The sequence below is a fragment of the Pristis pectinata genome, chromosome 2 (assembly GCF_009764475.1).
Source record: "Pristis pectinata isolate sPriPec2 chromosome 2, sPriPec2.1.pri, whole genome shotgun sequence".
NCBI classification, from domain to species: domain Eukaryota; kingdom Metazoa; phylum Chordata; class Chondrichthyes; order Rhinopristiformes; family Pristidae; genus Pristis; species Pristis pectinata.
The window spans coordinates 133,877-160,526 of record NC_067406.1 but is presented as its reverse complement, the minus strand read 5'-3'; the positions used below and the strand labels follow the sequence as shown (position 1 = coordinate 160,526).

At 45.0% G+C, this 26,650-nt stretch overlaps 1 protein-coding gene across 3 annotated transcripts in view; it reads left to right on the top strand.

Moving 5' to 3' along the window:
* The window catches only part of fbxo41 (F-box protein 41), a 254,843-nt gene that overhangs the window by 162,292 nt on the left and 65,901 nt on the right, over positions 1–26,650 (top strand). For all 3 annotated transcript variants that reach the window (XM_052044671.1, XM_052044682.1, XM_052044691.1), the window contains exons 7-9: positions 2,337–2,452; positions 23,774–23,926; positions 24,724–24,819. In XM_052044671.1, the coding sequence (XP_051900631.1) occupies positions 2,337–2,452; positions 23,774–23,926; positions 24,724–24,819 (365 nt within the window). The remainder of the gene's footprint in view (positions 1–2,336; positions 2,453–23,773; positions 23,927–24,723; positions 24,820–26,650) is intronic.

Genomic DNA, 26,650 nt, shown 5'->3' with positions numbered 1-26,650 from the left:
CAAGTTCCCAAATATTGATTGGCACCTGCTTAGTACCAAAGGTTTAGATGGGGCAGAGTTTGTAAAGTGTGTCCAGGAAGGATTCCTGTCACAGTATGTTGACAGGCCAACTAGAGGGAATGCCATATTAGATCTAGTATTCGGTAATGAACTGGGTAAGGTGACTGATCTCTCAGTGGGTGAGCATTTGGGGAACAGTGACCACCGCTCCCCAACCTTTTGCATTGTCGTGGACAAGGATAGGAGCAAAGAGGACAGGAAGATATTTAATTGGGGAAGGGCAAATTATGAGGCTATAAGGTTAGAACTTGAGAGTGTAAATTGAGATGATATTTTTGAAGGAAAATGTGCTATGGAGATGTGGTCGTTGTTCAGGGATCTCTTGCAGGATGTTAGGGATAAATTTGTCCCGGTGAGGCAGAGAAAGAATGGCAGGGTGAAGGAACCATGGGCGACAAGAGAGGTGGAACATCTCGTTAGGAGGAAGGTGGCAGCATACACAAGGCTTAGGCAGCAGGGATCAGATAGGCCTCTTGAGGGTTACAGGGTAGCAAGAAAGGAACTTAAGAAGGGGCTAGGGGAGAGCAAGAAGGGGACATGAGAAGGCTTTGATGAGTAGGGTTAGGGAAAACCCCAAGGCATTTTTCACTTATGTGAAGAGCAGAAGGATGATGGGAGTAAAGACAGGACCAATGAGAGACAAAGGTGGGAAGATGTGCTTGGAAGCTGTGGAAGTGGGTGAGGTTCTCAATGAATACTTCCCTTCAGTATTCACCAAGGAGAGGGGTCTTGATGACACTGAGGACAGTGTTGGTAAGGGTAATGTTCTAGAGCATGTAGATATCAAGAGAGAGGATGTGTTGGAGCTGTTAAAAAATATTAGGACAGATAAGTCCCCAGGGCCTGATGGAGTACTCCCCAGGCTGCTCCGCAAGGTGAGGGAGGAGATTGCTGAACCGTTGGCTAGGACCTTTGAGTCCTCATTGTCCACGGGAATGGTACTGGAGGATTGGAGGGTGGCAAATGTTGTCCCCTTATTCAAAAAAGGTAGTAGAGATAGTCCAGTGAATTATAGACTAATGAGCGTTACATCTGTGGGGGCAAGCTGTTGGAAAGGATTCTAAGAGATAGGATCTATGGGCATTTAGAGAATCATGGTCTAATCAGGGACAATCAGCATGGCCTTGTGAAGGGCAGATCATGTCTCACAAGCCTGATAGGGTTCTTTGAGGAGGTGAGCAGGAAGATTGATGAGGATAGTGCAATAGATGTGGTCTACATGGATTTTAGTAAGGCATTTGACAAGGTTCCACATAGTAGGCTTCTTCAGAAGGTCAGAGGGCATGGGATCCAGGGAAGCTTAGCCATGTGGATTCAGAATTGGCTTGCCTGTAGAAAGCAGAGGGTTGTGGTGGAGGGAGTGCATTCAGATTGGAGGGCTGTGACTAGCGGTGTTCCACAAGGATCGGTTCTGGGATCTCTGCTTTTCGTGATTTTTATTAATGACTTGGATGAGGGGGTAGAAGGGTGGGTTGGCAAATTTGCAGATGACACAAATGTTGGTGGTGTTGTGGATAATGTGGAGGATTGTCAAAGATTGCAGAGGGACATTGATAGGATGCAGAGCTGGGCTGAGAAGTGGAAGATGGAGTTCAATCCAGAGAAGTGTGAGGTGGTACACTTTGGAAGGACTCCAAGGCAGAGTACAAAGTTAATGGCAGGATTCTGGGTAGTGTGAAGAAGCAGAGGGATCTCAGGGTTCATATCCACAGTCCAGTTCTGGTCACCTCATTATAGGGAGGATGTGGAAGTGTTGGAAAGGGTGCAGAGGAGATTTACCAGGATGCAGCCTGGTTTAGAGAGTATGCGTTATGAGGAGAAACTAGGGGAGCTAGGGACCTATTCTTTGGAGAGAAAGAGGATGAGAGGAGACATGATGGTGATATATTAAGAGGAATAGATAGAGTAGACAGCCAGCGCCTCTTTCCCAGGGCACCGATACAAGAAGGCATGGCTTTAAAGTAATGGGTGGGAAGTTCAAGGGAGATATCAGAGGAAGGTTTTTTTACCCAGAGAGTGGTTGGGGCATGGAATGCGCTGCCTGGGTTGATACATTGGTCAAATTCAAGAGATTACTCGATAAGCATATGGAGGAATTTAAAATAGAGGGATATGTGGGCGGAAGGGATTAGATAGTCTTAGGCAAGGTTTAAAGGTCAGCACAACATTGTGGGCTGAAAGGCCTGTATTGTGCTGTACTGTTCTATGATTTTATGTATATGGATGAAAACTGTTTGGATTTCAGTCACATTTACAAGATATTCTGTATGTTTCAGTTCATGGTGACCCTTTCCCAGTGGTGTACACAGACACACTCTCTTACGCTGCAAAGCATCAAACCCCGGCCAAAAGGGAAGAAGGAAACCAAGGAGGAATATCTTAAAAGCACACAGTGAGCATTATCCCTTATGCTGTTATAAATGTTTAGTGCATTTTCTGTTACTTGGTTAATACATTTATTTGTAAATCTATCAATGCTGCTAGTAAGATAGGTTACTAATGATAGGAAATTGAAACCAGAGGAAATGAAATTCGTACAGGTATTTATTTCTTAAGAATCATCAATCCAAATAATTGGTGCATTCAACTGAATATCTGAAATTTGCTATTGAATGGGTATTTGGAAAAAAAAACATCTGGTTGACATTATGAATTCTGGGATTTTTCTTGCAGCCTGGACTCCACTATTTAAGCAAGAAGGGGGAGTGAAAATTAAAAACTACTGTCCTGGATGGGCATAATGTCAGTAGCATGTAAAATGCTGGAACCAATAATGAAGGTGTAATAACTGGACACCTTTCAAAGAAAAATATATCTGAGCACAATCAGCATGGATTTATGAAATGCAAATCATATTTGACTAATCCATTGGAGTTCTTTGAGGATAGAGTCAAAGTCAGGGATGTCTCAGATTCGGTCCACAGCATTCTGAAGGGGGGGTGAACAGCCAGAGGCCATGGTACATATTGGTACCAATGCCATACGTAGGTAAAGAGATGAGATCCTGAAGAGGAAATATAGGGAGCTAGGTAGGAATTTGAAAAGCAGGACCTCAAGGGTAGTAATCTCTGGATTGCTGCCTGTGCCATGTGCCAGTGAGGGTAAGAATAGGTTGATTGGGCAGATGAATGTATGGCTGAGGAGTTGGTGCAGGGGGCAGGGTTTCAGATTTGTTGATCATTGGGATCTCTTCTGGGGAAAGTACGAGCTATACCAAAGGGATGGGTTACACCTGAACTAGATGGGGACCAATATTCTCGTGGGCAGGTTTGTTAGAATTGCTGGCGTGGGTTTAAATGAGTTCAGCAGGGGGATGGGAATCTGAGTGACAGGTCAGAGATTGGTGCATTTAGTGTACAAGTAGATGCAGTGTGTAGAGTGAGTGAAAGGGCAAAATTACAATCAGTTAGATGGGCTGAAGTGTCTACTTTAATGCGAGAAATAAGGAACAAGGGTGATGAACTTAGAGCGTGGAAAAGTACATGGAACTACGACATGATGGCCATTACAGAGACTTGGCTATCGCAAGGGCAGGGATGGCTGCTGGATATTCTGCAGTTTAGATGTTTAAAAGGGGACAGGGACGGAGGTAAAGGAGCTGGGGGGAATGACTTTGCTGATCAGGGACAGTATCACAGCGGTAGAAAGGGAGGACATCCTGGAGGGATCTTCTATTGAGTCAGTGTCAGTGGAAGTCAGAAAGAGGAAGGGAGCGAACACTATTGGGAGTATTCTACAGACACCCACCCACCCACCCACCCCCACCCAATAGCAGCAGAGACACTGAGGAGCAGATCAGGAGGCAGATTTTGGAGAGGTGCAAAAATAAAAATGGGATAGGTGGGGCAGAGTTTGTTAGGTGTGTACAAGATGGATTCCTGACACAGTATGTGGACAGGCTGTCTGGAGGAGAGGCCATACTGGACCTGGTACTAGGCAATGAGCCTGATCAGGTTTCAGATCTCTTGGTGGGAGAGCATTTTGGAGATAGTGACTATAACTCCTTGACCTTTATCATAGACTTAGAGAAGGATAGGAGTAGTCGATATGGGAAAGTATTTAACTGGGGGAGGGGGAATTATGATTCTATGATGCAGGAACTTGGAACATAAATTAAAACAGGTGTTCTTGGGGAAGTGCATAGCGGAAATATGGAAGTTGTTGAGGGAGTACTTGCATGGGGCTCTGGATAGGTCTGTCCCATTGAGGCAGAGTAATGATTGTAGAGTGAAGGAACCGTGGTTCACAAGAGACATAGAATATGTTGTCAACAGAAAGAAAGAAGCTTACCTAAGATTTAGAAAGCATAGATCAGACAGGGCTTTGGAGAGTTTAAAGGTAGCCAGGAGGGAGTTTAAGAATGGACTTAGGAGCTAGAAGGGGGAATGAGAAGGCCTTGGTGAGTAGGATTAAGAAAAACCACAAGGAGTTCTACACATATGTGAAGAATAGGAGGATGACTAGAGTGCGGGTAGGACCAATCAGGGATAAGAGTGGAAATATGTGCCTGGGGTCGGAAGAGGTAGGGGAGGTCCTTAATGAATACTTTGCTCAGTATGTTTTTGAGGATGATGTACAACAGGCTGATATGCTGGGGCATGTCGACGTGAGGAAAGAGGATGTGCTGGAACTTTTGAAAAACATTAGGATAGATAAGTCACTGGGGCCGGACAGGATATATCCAAGGTTATTACGGGAAGCGATTGCTGTGCCTTTGGCAATGATCTTTGTGTCCTCACTGGCCACAGAAGTCATGCCAGATGATTGGAGGGTGGCAACTAATGTTCCTTTGTTCAAGAAAGGGAGTAGGGATAACCCTGGGAATTACAGACCTGTGAGTCTTATTTCAGTGGTTGTCAAGTCACTGGAGAAGATTCAGAGAAAGGATTTATGGGCACTTGGAGAAGTATAGGCTGATTAGGGACAGTCAGCATTGCTTTGTGAGGGGCAGGTCGTGACTCATGAGCCTGACTGAATTCTTTGAGGATGTGATAAAGCACATTGATGAAGGTAGAGCAGTGGATGTGTACATGGATTTTCGAAAGGCGTTTGATACAGTTCCTCATGGAAGGATCATTCAGAAAGTTAGGAGGTATGGGATCCAGGGAAGCTTGGCTGTGTGGATTCAGAATTGGCTTGCCCATGCAAGTCCATGACTCTTTGAAAGTGACTACACAGATAGAGAGGGTGGTTAAAAAGGCTTATGGAATGCTTGCATTTATCAGACAGGAAGGATGTCGAGGCTTTAGAGAAGCTGCAGAGGAGTTTTACTAGGATGCTGCCTGGATTAGAGGGCATGTGCTATCAGGAGAGAACATAGAACAGTACAGCACAGAACAGGCCCTTAGGCCCTCAATGTTGTGCCGACGAAGCTATTCCCTCCTACCTACAGAATGCCCATATCCCTCCATTTTCCTCTCATGTGCCCATCCAAGCCCCTCTTAAAAGCTCCCATTGAATTTTCCTCCACCACCCTATCAGGCAATGCATGCCAGGCATCCACCAGTCTCTCAGTAAAAAACATACTCCTCACATCTGTTCTGAACCTAATCCCTCTCACCTTAAATGCATGCCCATTGGTATTAGATCGCTCAATAATGGGAAAAATATATTGCTTTTCCACCCTATCTATGCCCCTCATAATTTTATACACTTCCAACAGACCACCCCTCAGCCTCAGCCACTTGAGAGAAAAGAACCCAAGTTTGTCCAGCCTCTCCTGATTGTACGTGCTTTCTAATATAGGCAGCATCCTGGTAAACCTCCTCTGCACCCTCTAAAGCCTCAACATCCTTCCTATAGTGAGGTGACCAGAATTGCATGCAACACTCTAATTGCCGCCTAACCAGACTTCTATAGAGATGCATCATATCTTGTTGACTCCTGTCACAAACCAGCAACAAAAGAAACACACTGAGCATGATTTAGTGTTAAAAACTATTTTATTAATCACTACTTATGATAATACGTAAAATAAAAGTAAAAATGTTAGTATGTTAGAATTCAAGATTGTTAAACCTCGAACGTTAACCCCAAAACTAAACTCTTTGTGTGTGTGTGTGACAAAGTCCAAAACTCCCAGTTCCGGAATGGTTCTTAAAGTTCAGTTCCGCAAGCCATAAGGTGAAACATGAGCAAGGGCTTCTTCAACAACCACCGTTGTCTGAAGATAAGATGTAGATGTAGAAAAACATAGAGAGAGTACATACGAAATCCAAATGTTCCACGATGGACCCCAAACGACACTCCAGTGTTTACTCGGTAGTGACTTCCTCACCCCGAAAAGCATCCGAACCGTGGTCGTCCACACACAAATACCTGTTTCCTTCTACAGGTCAGCAACAAAGTGAACTCCACCGGATTACTTCCAACTTCCATACATGGATTTCAGTGGCAAACACAGTTATATACAGTCCATCGATAGAGAAAACAAGCAGGCTGGTGTCTCTCTCCCTTCTCTCTCTCTCTCCTTCTTCTTCTTCTAACCTCTTCAACAACATCATTACGTCCTTTATCTTCTATTGACGTAAGCACGCCCCACACACACATACACACACACTCTCTATCTTAAAGGGACTTTCACTGAGTCTGTAACACTCCTATACTCAATATGCCAATTAATAAGTGCAAGCATTCCATAAGCCTTCTTAACCACCCTGTCTACCTGTGTAGCCACCTTCAATGTGTTATGGACCTGCACCCCAAGGTCTCTCTGCTCTTCAATACTGTTAAGGGTCTTGCCCTTAAGTGTACTGCCTCTTGACATTAGTTCTACTAAAGTGCAACACTTCACATTTATCCGGGTTGAACTCCATCTGCCATTTCTCTGCCCACATCTGCAGCTCATCTATATCACGCTGTATCCATCGCCATTCTTCTACACTGTTCACAACTCCACCACTCTTTGTATTGTCTGCAGACTTACTAACCCATCCATCAACATACTTGTCCAGGTCATTTATGTACATCACAGACAGCAGAGATCCCAGCACAGATCCCTGCCTACAGAGTCATCCAGCCCAAATAAGTCCCTTCGACCACCACCCTTTGTCTTCTACAACCAAGCCAGTTCTGGATCCACACAGCCAAGTCTCCACTGACCCCATGCATCCCAACTTTCTTGATTAACTGATTATGTGGGACCTTGTCAAATGCCTTACTGAAATCCATATGAATGACATCTACAGCTCTACCTTCAGTCTATCTCCTGACCCTGTTAAAAAAACTCAACCAGGTTAGTAAGACATGACTTGCCCTGCACAAAGCCATGCTGGGTTTCCCTAATCAAGCCATTGGATTCCAGATGCTCGTATATCCTATCTCTAAGAATTTTCTTCAGCAATTTCCCTGCAACTGACATGAGACTCAGTGGTCTATAGTTCCTTGGATTTTCCCTTGTTCCTTTCTTAAATAGAGGAACAACATTAGCCACTCACCAGTCATCTAGGACCTCACCCGTAGTCAAAGAGGACACAAAGATACTAGTTAAGGCCCTAGCAATTTCCTCTCTCACCTCCTTCAATAACCTGGGGTATATCCCATTGGGCCCTGGGGACTTATCCACCTTAATTCTGTTTGGGAGACGTAACACCAGTTCCTCCTTGACCTCTAAATGCCCTAACATGTTTCCACCCTCAGTTCCAATTTCTGTATCCTGCATGCCCCTTTCCTGGGTAAATACAGAAGAGAAATACTCATTCAGAACCTCACCCACATCCTCTGCATCCAAACAGATTCACTTCATCCTTTAGTGGTCCTACCCTTTCCCTTGTTATCCTCTTATTCCTGACCTAGGTACAGAATGCCTTTGGATTGTCCTTAATCTGACTTTTCATGGCCCCTCCTGGCTTTCCTAATTGCTTTCTTGAGTTCATTTCTAGCTTCTTTCTAGTCCTCACCTGCTCTGCCTGATCCTAGCTTCCTTTTATTCTTTATTATTTATTTCTTTATTTGTCACTGTACTGTTGCAACAACAACACAACAAGATTATGATGGCACTCCCTTGCCTAATAAAAACCAAAACAGTAAATTGATAAAAGCATTAAATCTATAAAATAAAACAAACATACTTACACAAATATAAAGTATAAAAAACATAAAAAGGCAGTGTACAAATGAACTGTGATAATAATAATAATGATAATCAGCAGCATATCAATATCAATATATTAAATAACAATGATGAGTCCAGCCGGTAAAGGGGGGAGGACATAGTATGTGTATGTATATATGTATAGGAGGTGTCAGTCCATGTTCAACAATGTAACAGCTTTGGGGGAAAAAAGCTGTGTTTCAGTCTTGTAGTGTGTGCATGTATTGTCCTGTATCGCCTACCAGAGGGGAGTAGTTTAAAAAGGTAGTGAGCAGGGTGAGCTGGTTCTCGAATGATGTTTAAAGCCCTGCTCCGACATCAAGCCTGATAGATGTCCTCCATCGCTGGTAACTGAGTCCCAGTGATGTTTTGGGCCATCTTGATGACCCTCTGCAGAGCCTTCTGCTCCTTCCTAGTGCAGCTGGCATACCAAGCAGTAATGCTGTATGTCAGGATGCTCTCCACCGCACACCGGTAGAAGTTCACCAGAATGTTCTGAGACAGTCTGGCTCTCCTCAATTTCCTCAAAAAATCGAGGCGTTGCTGTGCCTTCCTAATGACAGCTGAGGTGTGTATTGCCCAGGAAGAGTCCTCGGTGATGTATGCCCCCAAGAATTTAAAACTAGAGACTCTCTCCACAACCTCGCCACCAATTAACACTGGACCAAGATCTATCTTCCTTGACTTCCTGAAATCCACCACAATCTCTTTAGTCTTTTAGGTGTTGAAAATTAGATTGTTGGCGGAACACCAGGCTGTCAGGTTTTGTACCTCATCCCTGTATGCCAGATCATTATTGTTCATGATCAGGCCAATGGCTGTCGTATCGTCTGCAAACTTTATGATGGTGTTTCTTTCATGGATGGATGGACAGTCATGAGTAAAAAGGGCATACAGGAAGGGACTCAGCACACACCCCTGGGGAACACCAGTATTCAGGGTGAGGGTGGAAGATATGTGCCCTCCTAACCTGACAGTCTGCGGACGATTGGTCAGAAAGTCCATAATCCAGTTACAGATTGTTGTATTCAGGCCCAGGCTGTGGAGTTTGGACACTAGTCTGCTGGTAATAACTGTGTTAAAGGCTGAACTGAAGTCCAAAAAGAGCATCCTGACATACGTGTCCAGTCTTTCCAGAAGCTCTACATAATGGATAAGGATAGGAGCAAAGAGGACAGGAAAATATTTAATTGGGGAAGGGCAAATTATGAGGCTATAAGGTTAGAACTTGAGAGTGTAAATTGAGATGATATTTTTGAAGGAAAGTGTACTATGAAGATGTGGTCGTTGTTCAGGGATCTCTTACAGGATGTTAGGGATAAATTTGTCCCAGTGAGGCGCGGAAAGAATGACAGGGTGAAGGAACCATGGTTGACAAGAGAGGTGGAACATCTAGTTAGGAGAAAGAAGGCAGCATACATAGGGTTTAGGCAGCAAGGATCAGATAGGTCTCTTGAGGAATATAGGGTCACGTCAGGAACCAAAGAAGGGGCTGAGGAGAGCAAGAAGGCGATATGGAAAGGCCTTGGCGAGTAGGGTAAGAAAAACTGCAAGGTATTTTTCACTTATGTGAAGACCATAAGGATGACGGGAGTGAAGGCAGGACGGATTAGGGATAAAGGTGGGAGGATGTGCCTGGAAGCTGTGGGAGTGGGTGAGGTTCTCAATGAATACTTCTCTTCAGTATTCACCAAGGAGAGGGGTCTTGATGACACTGAGGACAGTGTTGGTAAAGTTAATGTTCTAGAGCATGTAGATATCAAGAGAGGATGTGTTGGAGCTGTTAGAAAATATTAGGACAGTTAAGTCCCCAGGGCCTGGTAGAATATTCCCCCGGCTGCTCTGCGAGGCAAGGGAGAAGATTGCTGAACCTTTGGCTAGAATATTTGAGTCCTCGTTGTACACGGGAATGGTACCGGAGGATTGGAGGGTGGCAAATGTTGTCCCCTTATTCAATAAAGGTAGTAGGGATAGTCCAGGGATTTATAGACCAGTGAGCCTTACATCTGTGGGGGGCAAGCTGTTGTAAAGGATTCTTGCTGTTGTTGGATCCATGGGCATTTAGAGAAACATGGTCTGATCAGGGACATCCAGCATGGCTTTGTGAAGGGCAGAACGTCTCACAAGCCTGATAGTGATACCATAGAACCATAGAAAAATGTAGCACAATACAGGCCCTTCAGCCTGTTCTTTGAGAAGGTGACCACAGATTGATAAGGGTAGTGCAGTAGATGTGGTCTACATGGATTTTAGTAAGGCATTTGACAAGGTTCCACATGGTAGGCTTCTTCAGAAGGTCAGAGGGCATGGGATCCAGGGAAGCTTGGCCATGTGGATTCAGAATTAGCTTGCCTGCAGAAAGCAGAGGGTTGTGGTGGAAGGGGTGCATTCAGATTGGAGGGCTGTGACTAGCAGTGTCCCACAAGGATTGGTTCTGGGACCTCTCCTTTTTGTGATTTTTATTAATGACTTGGATGAGTGGGTAGAAGGGTGGGTTGGCAAGTTTGCAGACGATAAAGGTTGGTGGTGTTGTGGATAATGTGGAGGATTGTCAAAGATTGCAGAGGGACATTGATAGGATGCAGAGCTGGGCTGAGAAGTGGCAGATGGAGTTCAATCCAGAGAAGTTCGAGGTGGTACACTTTGTAAGGACAAACTCCAAGGCAGAGTACAAAGTTAATGGCAGGATTCTGGGTAGTGTGGAGGAGCAGAGGGATCTGGGGGTCCATATCCACTGATCCCTGAAAGTTGCCTCACAGGTGAATAGGGTAGTTTAGAAAGCTTAGAACCATAGAACACTACAGCACAAAAACAGGCCATTCAGCCCTTTTAGTCTGTGCCGAAAATTTATTCTGCTAGTCCCATTGACCTGCACCCAGTCTATAACCCTCCACACCTCTCCCATCCATGTATCTATACAATTTATTCTTAAAATTCAAGAGGCTCATTCCACATCCCACCACTCTGAGTGAAGAAGTTCCACCTAAATCTTTCCCCTTTCACCCTAAAGCCATGTCCTCTTGTACTTATCTCTCCTAATCTAGGTGGAAAGAGCCTACTCACATTTACTCTATACCCCTCATAATTTTGTGAACCTCTATCAAATCTCCCCTCATTCTTCTACGGTCCAAGGAATAAAGTCTTAACCTGTTCAATCTTTCCTTGTAACTCAACTCCTGAAGACCCGGCAACATTCTAGTAAATCTCCTCTGCACTCTTTCAATCTTACTGATATCCTTCCCACAGTTAGGTGACCAGAACAGCACACAATACTCCAAATTTGTCCTCACCAATGACTAATACAACCTCACCATAACATCCCAACTCCTATTCTCAATACTTTGATTTATGAATGCCAGGATGCCAAAAGCCTTCTTTATAACCCTGTCTACCTGTGACGCCACTTTCAGGGAATTACGTACCTGTGTACGTCCTACCTTGATTTGTCCTTCCAAAATGCAACACCTCACACTTGTCTGCATTAAATTCCATCTGCCATTTTCTGGCCCATTTTTCCAGTTGGTCTCGATCCCTCTGCAAGCTTTGAAAGCCCTCCTCGCTGTCCAGAACGCCTCCAATCTTAGTATCATTAGCAAACTTGCAGATCCAATTTACCACTTTATCATCTAGATCATTGATAGACAACAAACAACAATGGACCAGGCACAGATCCGAGGCACACCACTAGTCACAGGCCTCCAGTCTGAGAAACAATCATCCACTACCACTCTGTCTTCTCTGTCTTCAGCCAATTTTGAATCCAGTTTACAACCTCTCCATAGATACCTAGTGTCTGACCCCTCTGAACTAACCTCCCATGTGGGACCTTGTCAAAGGCCTTACTAAAGTCCATTTAGACAACATCCACAGCCTTTCCTTCATCTACTTTCTTGGTAACCTCCTCGAAAAACTCTACAAGATTCATTAAACATGATCTACCACACACAAAGCCATGCTGACTATCCTTAATCAGCCATTGGCTTCCAAATACTTGTATGCCTGATCTCTCAGAACACCTTCCAATAATTTACCTACTACTGATGTCAGGCTCCCAGGCCTGTAATTACCTGGTTTACTTTCAGAGCCTTTTTTAAACAACAGAACAACATGACCTACCCTCCAGTCCTCCAGCACCACACCCATGCCTTAGGACATTTTAAATATATCTGCCAGCGCCCCTGCAATTTCAACACTAGTCTCTCTCAAGGTCTGAGGAAATATCATGTCAGGACCAGGGGATTTATTGACCTTTATTTGCTGTAAGGCAGCAAGTACCTCCTCCTTTTTAATCTCTATATGTTCCATGACACTACTGCTTGTTTCCCTTCCTTCCATATCCATTATGTCAGTTTCCTGAGTAAATACTGATGCAAAAAACTATTTAAGATCTCCCCCATCTCCTGAGGCTCCACACCTAGCTGACCACTCTGATCCTTCTTGGGGACCAATTTTGTCCCTTACTATGCTTTTACTCTTCACTTACTTGTAGAAACCCTTCGGGTTTACTTTCACATTATCTGCCAGAGCAACCTCATGTCTTCTTTTTGCCTTCCTGATTTCCTTCTTTAGTATTTTCTTACATTTTATATACTCTTCAAGTATGTCATTTGTTCCTAGTTGCCTATACCTGCCATACACCTCTCTTTTTCTTAACCAGATCGCCAATATCCCTTGAAAACCAAGGTTCCCTATGCTTGTTAACTTTTCCCTTAATCCTGGCAGGAACATGCAGCTCTGCACTCTCAAAATTTCGCCTTTGAAGGCCTTCCACTTACTGAGCACATCCTTGCCAGAAAACAACCTATCCCAATCCACTCTTCCTACATACTTTCTCATTTCCACAAAATTGGCCTTTCTCCAATTTAGAACCTCAACTCAAGTACCAGACCTATCCTTATCCATAATTAACTTGAAATTGATGACATAATGGACACTGGACCCAAAATGTTCACCTACATATACTTCTGTCACCTGACCTGTCTGGTTCTCCAATAGGAGATGAAGTATTGTATTCTATCTCGTTGGTACCTCTTTATATGGATTTAGAAAACTTTCCTGAACACATTTGACAAACTCCAAGCCATCCAGCCCTTTCACAGTGTGGGAGGCCCAGCCAGAGGTCGTGGTACATATTGGTACCAATGACATAGGTAGGGAAAGGGATGAGGTCCTGAAAAAAGACTATAGGGAGCTAGGAAGGAAGTTGAGAAGCAGGACCTCAAAGGTAGTAATTTCAGGATTACTGCCTGTGCTAAGTGACAGTGAGTATAGGAATAGAATGAGGAGGAGGTTAAATGCGTGGTTGAGGGATTGGAGTAAGGAGCAGGGGTTCAGTTTTCTGGATCATCGGGGCCTCTTTTGGGGCAGGTATGACTTGTACAAAGAGGACGGGTTGCACTTGAATCCCAGGGGGACCAATATCCTGGCGGGGAGGTTTGCTAAGGCTACTGGGGGGAGTTTAAACTATATTTGTTGGGGGGTGGGATCCGAACTGGAGAGACTGGGGAAGAGGTGTTTGGCTCTCAAAGAGAGAAAGCTAGTAGTAGTTACGAGAGGTAGGATAGGCAGGTGATGGAGGAGGCACGGGTTCAGACAGGCTTGAGATGTGTCTATTTTAACGCAAGGAGTATTGTGAACAAGGCCAATGAGCTTAGAGCTTGGATAAATACTTGGAGCTACGATGTGGTGTCCATTACAGAGACTTGGATGGCTCAGGGACTGGAATGGTTGCTTCAAATGCTGGGTTATAGATGTTTCAGAAAAGACAGGGAGGGAGGCAAAAGAGGTGGGGGAGTGGCACTGTTGATCAGAAATAGTGTCATAGCTGCAGAAAAGGTGGACGTCATGGAGGGACTGTCTACGGAGTCTCTGTGGGTGGAGGTTAGGAACAGGAAAGGGTCAATAACTTTACTGTGTGTTTTTTATAGGCCGCCCAGTAGTAACAGGGGTATCGAGGAGCAGATAGGGAAGCAGATCCTAGAAAGGTGTGATAATCACAGTTGTTGTGATGGGAGATTTTAATTTCCCAAACATTGATTGCATCTCCAGACAGCGACTGGTTTGGATGGGCTGGAGTTTGTTACATGTGTTCAGGAAGGATTCTTGACACAATATGTAGATAGGCCTACAAGAGGAGAGGCCGTGATTGATTTGGTATTGGGAAGTGAACTTGGTCAGGTGTCAGATCTCTCAGTGGGTGAGCATTTTGGAGATAGAATTATGATCACTATCTCCTTTACGATAGGACTGGATAGAGATAGGAACAGACAGACTAGAAAGGTGTTTAGTTGGAGTAAAGAGAATTATGAGGCTCTCAGGCAGGAAATTGGAAGATTAAATTGGGAACCGATGTTCTTAGGGAAAAGTACGGAAGAAATGTGGCAAATATTCAGGGGTTATTTGTGTGGAGTTCTGAATAGGCATGTTCCAATGAGACAGGGGAGTCAAGAGAGGATACAGGAACCATGGCATACAAAGGCTGTAATAAATCTAGTCAAAGAGAATAGAAAAGCTTACATAAGGTTCTGAGAGCTAGGTAATGTTAGAGATCTGGAAGAGTATAAGGATAACAGGAAGGAGCTTAAGAAGGAGAGCCAGGAGGGGACATGAGAAGGTCTTGGCGGGCAGGATTAAGGAAAACCCCAAGGCGTTCTACAAGTACATGAAGAGCAAGAGGATTATTTGTGGGTTATGGGTTCATGGGTTCAAATTCGTGGGTTTTGCTTTGGCAGACGTCGGGACTTCAGAGCAGATAAGTTTTGTTTTAGTAGGGTTTTTATTATAAGGTTTAGTTTTTATAAGGTTTTTTATAAGTTGTTATATAAGTTTTAATCAGGAATAGTGGGGGCTGGACTGCGCAGGCGTGTGACGTCAGCAGGTAAGGCGCGGACAGTTTGAAATGCAAACAGCCACATCCAGCGGGCAGCGTCAGAGCGGGCAGTGGAGTGAGAGGGAGTAGAGTGGTTGGGCTTTGGCTTAAGGGGCTTAGGCGTGAAGGGGCAAGGCGGATGAGTAGCTGGTAAGTAGGTAAAGGTAAGGTTTTACCAGTTATCCGTTATAAATTTTTAAGTAGGAAAACCTCGGGGGGATAAAAAGAAATAGTTCAGATGGAGGACATGGTGATGTGCTGCAGCTGCTTGATGTGGTGAGCCTGGGGACCTTGCTGTGGTCCACGATGGCCACATCTGCAGTAAGTGCTTGAGGCTGGAAGAACATTGGCTCAGAATCGATGAGCTGGAGTTGCAGCTTCAAGCACTGCGCAGCATCATGGAGGGGGAGAGTTATGAAGATACTGTACATCAGGAGACGGTCACTCCCCTTAGAGCAGGTACTTTTGGCATCCAGGAAGTTGATAGAAGGGTGACTGTCAGGGGAGGGAAAAGGAAAAAGAAAACAAACAGGCAGATAGTGCAGAGGACCCCGGAGGCTGTTCCCCTCAATAACAGCTGTTGAGGGAGCTGACCTGCCGGGGCCTAGCAGCAGTAGCCAGGTCTATGGCACTGGGACTGGTCCTGCTGCTCAGAAGGGAAGGGCGGAGAAGAGGAAGGCAGTAGTGATAGGGGACTCGATAGTCAGGGAAACAGATAGGAGGTTCTGTGGCAGTGAGCATGAATCCCGGATGGTATGTTGCCTCCCAGGTGCCAGGGTCCAGGATGTCACTGATCGGGTCCACAGGATCCTAGAGCGGGAGGTAGAACGGTCAGAAGTCATGGTTCATGTTGGTACCAATGACGTAGGTAGGAAGAGGGATGAGGTCCTGAAAAGTGAGTTTAGCGAGCAAGGCAGAAGGCTGAAGAACAGGACCTCAAAGGTAGCAATCTAGGGATTGCTGCCAGTGCCACGCGATAGTGAAGGTAGGAATAGGAGGAGATGGCAGATAAATGTGTGGCTGAGAAGTTGGTGCAGGAGGGAGGGTTTTAGATTTTTGGATCATTGGGATCTCTTCAAGGGAAGGTGGGACCTGTACAGAGAGGACGGGTTCACCCGAACCAGAGGGGGGCTAATATCCTTGCAGCCAGGTTTGCTTGGGTGGTTCAGGAGGGTTTAAACTAGAAGGGAACCGGAGGAGTAGGTCAGAGGAAGAAGGGGATGGGGGAAAAGTCAGATCAAACAGGTAGAGAGGTTTTGAGGAAGGAGAAGCAGAGTACAGGCTATAAAAGTGGTAAAGTGGATGGGCTAAAGTGCATTTACTTAAATGCAAGAAGCATCAGGAATAAGGGAGATGAACTGAGAGCTGGATAAGTACATGGGACTACGATATTGTGGCTATTACAGAGACATGGCTGACATCAGGGCAGGAATGGATATTGAATATTGCTGGTGTTCAGTGTTTTAAAAGGGATGAAGGGGGGAGGAGAGGAGAGGAGGAGGGGTGGTGATACTGGTCAGGGACACTGTTACAGCTGCAGAAAGGGTAGATAATGTAGAAGGATCCTCTCTAGAGTCAATATGGGTGGAAGTTAGGAACAAGAAAGGAGCAGTTACCCTCCTGGGAGTATTCTATAGGCCCCCTGGTAGCAGTAGGGATACTGAGGAGCAGATTGGGAGGCAGTTTTGGAAAGACGCGAAAATAACAGGGTTATTATAATGGGAGACTTCAACTTTCCAAATATTGATTGGCAACTGCTTAGTGCCAAAGGCTTAGACGGGGCAGAGTTTGTTAAGGGTGTCCAGGACGCATTCCTGACATAGTATGTTGACAGGCCGACTAAAGGGAATGCCATATTAGATCTAGTTTTAGGTAATGAACCGTGACAGGTGACAGATCTATCGGTGGGTGAGCATTTGGAGGACAGTGACCATTGCTCCATAACCTTTAGAATTGTCATGGACAGGGATAGGAGCAAAGAGGACGGGAAGATATTTAATTGGGGAAAGACAACTTATGAGGCTATGAGGCGAGAACTTGGGAGTGTAAATTGGGATGACATTTTTGACGGGAAATGTACTTTGGAGATGTGGTCAATCTTCAGGGATCTTTTGCAGGATGTTAGGGATAAATTTGTCCCAGTGAGGCAGAGAAGTAATGGCAGGGTGAAGGAACCGTGGGTGACGAAAGAGGTGGAACAACTAGTTAGGAAGAAGGCGGCAGCGCACATAAGGTGGAAGCAGCAAGGATCAGACAGGGCTTGTGAGGAACATAGAGTAGCAAGGAAGGAACTTCAGAGAAGGCTGAGGAGAGCGAGAAGGGGACATGAGAAGGCTTTGACGAGTAGGGTTAAGGAGAAGCTCAAGGCTTTTTTCTCATACGTGAAGAGCAGAAGGATGGCTAGAGTAAAGGTACGTCTGATTAAAGACAAAGGTGGGAGGATGTGCCTGGAAGCTGTGGAAGTGGGTGAGGTTCTCAATGAATACTTCTCTTCAGTATTCACCAAGGAGAGGGGTCTTGATGATGCTGAGGACAGTGTTGGAAAGGGTAATGTTCTGGAGTATGTAGATATCAAGAGAGAGGATGTGTTGGAGTGGTTAGCAAATATTAGGACAGATAAGTCCCTGGGGCCTGACGGAATATTCCCCAGGCTGCTTCGTGAGGCGAGGGAGGAGATTGCTGAACCATTGGTTAGGATCTTTGAGTCCTCGTTGTCCACGGGGATGGTACCAAAGGATTGGAGGGTGGCGAATGCTGTCCCCTTATTCAAAAAGGTAGTAGGGATAGTCCAGGGAATTACAGACCAGTGAGCCTTACATCTGTGGTGGGTAAGCTGTTAGAAAGGATTCTAAGAGGTAGGATCTGTGAGTATTTAGAGAATCATGGACTGATTAGGGACAGCCAGCATGGCTTTGTGAAGGGAACATCTTGCCTCTCAAGCCTGATAGTGTTCTTTGAGGAGGTGACCAGGAAGATTGATGACGGTAGTACAGTGGATGTGGTATACATGGATTTTAGTAAGGCGTTTGATAAGGTTCTGCATGGTAGGCTTCTTCAGAAGGTCAGAAGCCAAGGGATCCAGGGAGGCTTGGCCGTGTGGATTCAGAATTGGCTTGCCTGTAGAAAGCAGAGGGTTGTGGTGGAGGGAGTGCATTCGGATTGGAGGGCTGTGACTAGTGGTGTCCCACAGGGATTGGTTCTGGGACCTCTACTTTTTGTGATATTTATTAATGACTTAGGAAGGGTGGGTTAGCAAGTTTGCAGATGACACAAAGATCGGTGGTGTTGGTGGAGGGCTGTCAAAGCTTACAGAGGGATATTGATAGGATGCAGAGCTAGGCTGACAAGTGGCAGATGGAGTTCAATCCAGAGAAGTGTGAGGTTGTACACTTTGGAAGGGCAAACTCCAAGGCGGAGTACAAGGTTAATGGCTGGATACTGGGTAGTGTGGAGGAGCAGAGGGATCTGGGGTTTCATATCCACAGATCACTGAAAGTCACCTCACAGGTAGATAGGGTAGTTAAGAAAGCTTATGGGATGTTAGCTTTCATAAGTCGTGGGATCGAGTTTAAGAGCCGCAAAGTAATGATGCAGCTTTACAAAACTCTGGTTCAGCCACACTTAGAGTACTGTGTTCTGTATAGGAAGGATGTGGAGGCGTTGGAAAAGGTGCAGAGGAGATTTACCCGGATGCTCCCTGGATTAGAGAGTATGGATTATGAGGAGAGACTAAAGGAGCTAGTGCTTTACTCATTGGAGAGAAGGAGGATGATTGGAGACATGATAGAGGTATACAAGATATTAAGAGGAATAGATAGAGTGGACAGCCAGCGCCTCTTTCCCAGGACACCAATGCTCAAACAAGAGGACATTGCTTTAATGTAATGGGTGGGAAGTTCAAGGGAGATGTCAGAGGGAGGTTTTTCACCCAGAGAGTGGTTGGTGCAATGGAATGTGCTGCCTGGGGTGATGATGGATGCTGATACGCTGGTCAAGTTCAAGAGATTGTTAGATAAACATATGGAGGAATTTACGATAGAGGGATATGTGGGAGGAAGGGGTTAGATAGTCTTAGGTGTGGTTTGAAGGGCGGCACATCATGGTAGGCCGTAGGGCCTGTATTGTGCTGTATTGTTCTGTAAGATGCAAAAGAATAGGGCCTATCAAGTGCAGCAGTGGGAAAATGTGAATGGATCCAGAAGAAATAGCGGAGGTATTTAATGAATACTTTATATCAGTATTCACTATGGAAAAAGATCTGGGGGATTGTAGTGAGGAATTGCAGCAGGCTGAAAAGCTTGCGCATGTGGATATTAGGAAAGAGGAGGAGCTGAAACTTTTGGAAAGCATCAAGTTGGATAAATCGCCGGGACCGGATGAGAGGTACCCCAGGCTGCTGTGGGAGGTGACGGAAGAGATTACGGAGACTCTGACGATGATCTTTGCATCATCGACAGAGACGGGAGAGGTTCCAGAAGATTGGAGGGTTGCGGATGTTGTTCCCTTATTCAAGAAAGGGAGTAGAGATTGCCCAGGATATTATAGACCAGTGAGTCTTACCTCAGTGGTTGGTAAGCTGATGGAGAAGATCCTGAGAGGCAGGATTTATGAACATTTGGAGAGATATAATATGATTAGGAATAGTCAGCATGGCTTTGTCGAGGGCAGGTCCTGCCTTACGAGCCTGATTGAATTTTTTGAGGATGTGACTAAACACATCGATGAAGGGAGAGTAGTAGATGTAGTGTATATGGATTTCAGCAAGGCATTTGATAAGGTACCCATGCAAGGCTTATTTAGAAAGTAAGGAGGCATGGGATCGAAGGGGACATTGCAATGTGGATCCAGAACTGGCTGTCTCACAGAAGGCAAAGAGTAGTTGTTGAAGGGTCATATTCTGCATGGAGGTCGGTGACCAGTGGTGTACCTCAGGGATCTGTTCTGGGACCCTTACTCTTTGTGATTATTATAAACAGCCTGGATGATGAAGTGGAAGGATGGGTTAGTGAGTTTGTGGATGACAAAGGTTGGATGTATTGTGGATAGTATAGCGGGCTGTCAGAGGTTACAGCGGGACATAGATAGGATAACAAAGCTAACACCCCACAGAATTAGCCCAGGAGCCGTTGGAGCAGCAGGTCCCTTTCAGGTTTGGTGAGTGTATTTAAAAAGCTTGTGTGTTTCGCAGGCTTTTCTTTTACAGAATCAGCCCAGGAGCCATTGGAGCAGCAGGTCCCTTTCAGGTACGGTGAGTGTATTTAATAAGTTGAGGGCAACTGAAGGGTTAAACAGAGTGTTGCGTGGTTGATTAGAGGGAGTGAGTACGAGATAATTGGCAGGGACAAATATAAAGAGGGGTAACTGAAGAGGAGTATCTAGTGTGTGAGTGGCTCAGGGTAGGAGTGGAGCTTTGAGGCTTTGGTGAGCTAGAGCCTGAGGATCAGCTTGCACCCAGGCAGGTAAGGCTGGCTAAGTTCCTTTAATTAAGTTAATTAGTGTAGGTAATGAAGGCAGCAGTTAGGGCAGTTGAGTGCTCTGTATGCAGTATGTGGGAAGTCAGGGATGGCACACTTGTCCCTGATGACTACACCTGTAAAAAGTGCATCCAGCTGCAGCTCCTGACAAACTGAGTTAAGGAGTCGGAGCTGGATGAACTCTGGATCATTTGCAAGGCAGAAATAGACAGGAGTTTCAGGGAGATAGTCACCCCTAAAAGTCATGAGGCAGGTAGCTGGGTGAATGTCAAGAGAGGGAAGGAGTATAGACAGAAAGAGCGGAGCACCACTGTGGCTGTTCCCATCAACAATAAGTGTACTATTTTGGATACTGCTGGTGGGGATGACCTACCAGGGACAAGTTGTAGTGGTCTTGTCTCTCCCACTGAGACTGGGCCCTCAGCTCAGAAAGGGAAGAGGGGAGCAGTAGTGTTTAGCGATTTGATAGTTAGGGGGACACAGGTGGTTCTGTGGGAGAGATTGAAAATCCTGGATGGTCTGTTGTCTCCCTGGTGCCAGGGTCTGTGATATCTGAGTTCTTGCTATTCTCAGTAGGTAGGGTGAGCAGCCAGGTGCTGTGGTCCATGTAGGAACCAGTGATGTGGATAGGAAGGAGGAGGTCCTGCAAAGAGTATAGAGAGTTAGGTGCAAAGTTGAAGGACAGTACCTCCAAGATTGCAGTCTCAGGATTGCTACCTGTGCCTCATGCTAGTGAGGCAAGAAATAGGAAGGTCATGCAGCTAAATACATGGCTAAGGAGATGGTGCAGGAGGGAGGGCGGGCTTCATGTTTCTGGACAATTGGGCTTCCACCAGGAAGGGTGGGACCTGTTCTGATGGGATGGTTTGCACCTGAACTGGAGCGGGATGAACATACTTGTGGGTAGGTTTGCTAGTGCTGCTCTGGGGGGTTTAAACTAGATTTGCAGGGGGAGGGGAGCCAGAGTGTTAGAACAGATAGTGAAGTGGAGGAGGTTAAAGGTCATGCAAGGACTGCAGGTATAGACAGAAACCAAAGGTTTATACATGATAGAAATGTTCTCAGGTGCATCTATTTCAATGCAAGGAGTATTGTAGGTAAGGCAGATGAGCTTAGTGTGTGGATTGGCACATGGGACTATGATATTATTGCTATTAGTGAGACTTGGTTGCAGGAGGGGCAGGACTGGCAGCTTAATGTTCTGGGGTTCTGTTGTTTCAGACGTGATAGAGGGGGAGGGATGAAAGGGGGAGGAGTGGCATTACTAGTCAGGGAACAGATCACAGCTGTGCGTAGACAGGACAGCCTGGAGGGCTTGTCTACTGACTCCATATGGGTTGAGCTGAGGAACAGGAAAGGTGACCACACTAATAGGGTTGTATTATAGACCACCCAATAGTCAGAATTAGAGGAGGAAATCTGTGGAAAGATAGCAGACTGATGTAAGAAACAAAGTTGTAATAGTAGAGGATTTTAACTTTCCACATATTAGCTTTGTTATGGCTTTGCACCTTATTGTCCAGCTGCACTGCACTTTCTGTGTAACTGCAACACTTTATTCTGCATTCTGTTATTGCTTTCCTTTGTACTACCTCACTGCACTGTTGTAATGAAATGATCTGTATAGATGGCATGCGAAACAGTTTTTCACTGTACCTTAGTACATGTGACAATAATAAACCAATTTACCAACTTGCATACATCAACAGCAAGAGGATAACTAGGGAGAGGGTAGGACCACTCAAGGATAAAGGAGGGAACTTGTGATTAAAGGAAGAGGATGTGGGCGAGATCCTAAATAAGTTCTTTGCGTCAGTATTTATCAAGGAGAAGGATGTAGAGGATAGTGAGGTAAGAGTGAAGCATGCTAAGATGCTTGGGCATTTTGAGATTAGGAGAGGGGTCCCTTGAACAACATTGAGATGGATAAGTCCCAGGGCCTGATAGGATATGCCCCAGGTTATTGAGGGAGGGGAGAGATGAGTTTGCTGGGGCCATGACCAAGATCTTTGTACCTTCACTAGCCATAAGTGTGGTGCCGGAGGACTGGTGGGGAGCTAATCTTCTTCCTTTGTTCAAGAAGGGAAATAAGGATAATCCTGGAAATTATAGACTGATGAGTCTCATGTCAGTGGTAGGGAAACTAATGGAGAGTATTCTTAGGGTTAGGATTCATAAACCTTTGGAGAAGCATGGTCTAGTTAGGGACAGTCAGCATGGTTTTGTGTGCGACAGGTCATGACTGAGTTTTTCGAGAAGATGATTAATAAAGGTAGAGTTGTGTATGTTGCCTACATGGATTTTAGTAAGTCATTTGACAAGATCCCTTATGGTAGGCTCATCCAGAAAATTAGGATTCATGGGATCCACAGTGACTTGGCAGATTGGATCCATAATTGGCTTGCCCATAAAAGACTGTAGTGGTGGATGGGTCTTATTCTGGCTAGAGGTCTATGACCAGTGGTGTTCCACAGGGATCTGTACTGGAACCTTTGTTGTTTGTCATATATATAACTTATTTGGAAGAAAATATGGTCAGCTGGGTGAGTAAGTTTGCAGATGAGTAAGATTGTTGGTGTTGTGGATTGCACAGAAGATTGCCAAAGGATAGTGGGATATAGATGAGTTGCAGATATGGGTGGAGAAGCGGCAGATGGAGTTTAGTGTGGGCAAGTGGAGGTGCTGCACTTTCAGAGATCCAACACAAAGGGAGAGCAGTTAATGGCAGCATCCTTCTCTGCACATGAATATGCAGAGGAGGGAGGGATATGGTTAATGTGCAGGCAAGAGGGATTAGATTAAGTTGGAATCATTTGGTTTAATTAATTTGGCACAACATCATGGGCCAAAGGGCCTGTCCTGTACTGTTCTATCTTCTACATCTAGAAGAATTGAGGGGAAAAGAATAGATGAGGGAATAAGAAAAGCTCATCTTTTAAAACCTACTTGTTTTGCTAGATCACACTTGGATTCATCTTTCCCTTTCCTTATCAATTTTCTTAAGTTTCTTGGTTTGCCTGTCTGAAACTTTTGCAATCATCACCATTTCTATTAATCTAATTCTTCCAACTTCTCCTGTTAGCCCCAATTTTTCATACATTAGCTATTACTTGTTTACAGTCAATGTAAATTCAAAATCTACCAACTGTTGCCTCTACCTCAATAGTTTCTCTTGTTTAGTTAAGGTACAGATTATTTGCAACGAACTGGCAGCAAAGGGAAACATCAAGCCGAATTGTATATTTTTTCAATGCAACTACATGTTTTTTGTTGTTCCAGTGGCTGTCTGGAGACTGGGCTGGAATCCCTACTGAAGGCTGCTGGCAGCAACCTCCTAATTCTGAAGGTTTCCCACTGTCCAAACATACTGACTGACCGTTCACTTTGGTTGGCAAGTTGTTACTGCCGTGCACTTCAAGCAGTAACTTATCGGTAAGTAAATTGGTTGTTGTTGTTGTATAACTGACATGACCTACACTGAGAAAAATAATGGAAAAGAAACTTAATGTTATTAATTACAGCAGCTGTGTAGTGAAAGTGAAATGTGTAGAAAAGTAGAGTGGAGGGAAATTGGTTTAGATAATGAGGAAATACTTGGGCTTAAAGGCTTCAGGAGCAAAACTCACTTGGACAGTAAACTATGGGGTAAAGGTAGGACTGATGAGAGACAAAGGTGGGAGGATGTGCCTGGAAGCTGTGGAAGTGGGTGAGGTTCTCAATGAATACTTCAGTATTCACCAAGAAGAAGGGCCTTGATGACGCTGAGGACAGTGTTGGTTAGGTTAATGTTCTAGAGCATGTTGATATCAAGGGAGAGAATGTGTTGGAGCTGTTAGAAAATATTAGGACACAAGTCCCCGGGGCCTGACGGAATATTCTCCAGGCTGTTCTGCGAAGCGAGGGAGGAGATTGCTGAACCTTTGGCTGGTATCTTTGAGTCCTCGTTGTCCACAGGAAAGGTACCGGGGATTGGAGGGTGGCATATGTTGTAAGATGCCCTCTTGTCACGAAGGGAAATACTTTGAGCTTATTGTTCATATTTAGTTTTGATGTTCTTAGAGCAGATTGAACATTTTATATTTATTATTCTTCATGCACTATCATCAAAAAATTGTCATGAGAAAGGCAGATACTGCACAGGTACATTTGGAGAGTGTTGTTTTATTTACAGGTTGAATTATATCCTTTCACCATCCACATAGCTTTAACTTTATATATTATATTTTCAGGAGTTCAACAGATCCAGTTGGCCATGAAGTGATTTGGGCTTTGGGAGCTGGCTGTCGGGACATCATTTCTCTGCAAGTTGCACCATTACATCCATGGTAAGGGTACCACCTTCCTTTTCAATTTGTACTAATAAAGCTAGCACCTTTTGAAGATGTTATATATTCCTAAGTGCTTCAAACAAGCCTCCATGGATCCCATGCCCTCTGACCTTCTGAAGAAGCCTACCATGTGGAACCTTGTCAAATGCCTTACTAAAATACATGTAGACCACATCTACTGCACTACCGTCATCAATCTTCCTGGTCACCTCCTCAAAGAACCCTATCAGGCTTGTGAGACATGATCTGTCCTTCACAAAGCCATGTTGGCTGTCCCTGATCAGACCATGATTCTTTAAATGCCCATAGATCTTATCTCAGAATTTTTTCCAACAGCTTGCCCACCACAGACGTAAGGCTCACTGGTCTATAATTCCCTGGACTATCCCTACTACCTTTTTTGAATAAGGGGACAACATTTGCCACCCTCCAATCCTCCAGTACCATTCCCGTGGACAATGAGGACTCAAAGATCCTAGCCAACAGTTCAGCAATCTCCTCCCTCACCTCATGGAGCAGCCAGGGGAATATATCCAGGACTGATTCCTGTCACAGTATGTTGACAAGCCGACTAGAGAGAATGCCATATTAAATCTAGCATTAGGTAATGAACCAGGTCAGGTGACAGATTTCTCAGTAGGTGATCATTTGGGGGACAGTGACCAACCCTCCCTAACCTTTAGCATTGTCATGGACAAGGACAGGAGCAAAGAGGACAGCAAGATATTTAATTGGGGAAGGGCAAATTTTGAGGCTATAAGGCTAGAACTTGTGAGTGCGAATTGGGATGACATTCTTGAAGGGAAATGTACTATGGAGATGTGGTTGTTGTTCAGGGATATCTTTCAGGATGTTAGAGATAAATTTATCCTGGTGAGGCAGAAAAAGAATGGCAGGGTAAAGGAACCATGGGTGACAAGAGAGGTGGAACATCTAGTTAGGAGGAAGAAGGTAGCATCCATAGGCTTAGGCAGCAGGGATCAGATAGGGCTCTTGAGGATTACAGGGTAGCAAGGAAGGAACATAAGGGGCTGAGGAGAGCAAGAAGGGGACGTGAAAAGGCCTTGGTGAGTACGGTTAAGGAAAACCCCAAGGTATTTTTTTACTTAAAAAAAGGTAGGAGGAATAGTCCAGGGAATTACAGACCAGTGAGCCTTGGGTCTGTGATGGGCACGCTGTTGGAAAGGATTCTTAGAGATAGTATCTATGGGTATTTAAAGAATCATGGTCTTATCAGGGACAGCCAGCATAGCTTTGTGAAGGGCAGATCATGTCTCACAAGCCTGATAGTGTTCTTTAAGGAGGTGACCAGACAGATTGATGACGGTAGTGCAGTAGATGTGGTCTACATGTATTTTAGTAAGGCATTTGACATGGTAGGCTTCTTCAGAAGGTCAGAGGGCATGCGATCCAGGGTATCTTGGCCGTGTGGATTCAGAATTGGCTTGCCTGTAGAAAGCGGAGGGTTGTGGTGGAGGGAATGCATTCATATTGGAGGGCTGTGACTCGTGGTGTCCCACAAGGATCGGTTCTGGGACCTCTGAATTTCATGATTTTTATTATTGGCTTGGATGAGGGGGTAGAAGGGTGGATTGGCAAGTTTGCAGACGACACAAATATTGGTGGTGTTGTGGATAGTGTGGAGGACTGGAGGAGATTGCAGGTGCACATTGATAGGATGCAGAGCTGGGCCGAGAAGTGGCAGATGGAGTTCAATCCAGGTGTGAGGTGGTACACTTTGAAAGGAGAAACTCTAAGGCAGAGTACAAAGATAATCACAGAAAGTACAGCACAATACAGGCCCTTCAGCCCACAATGTTGTGCTGAC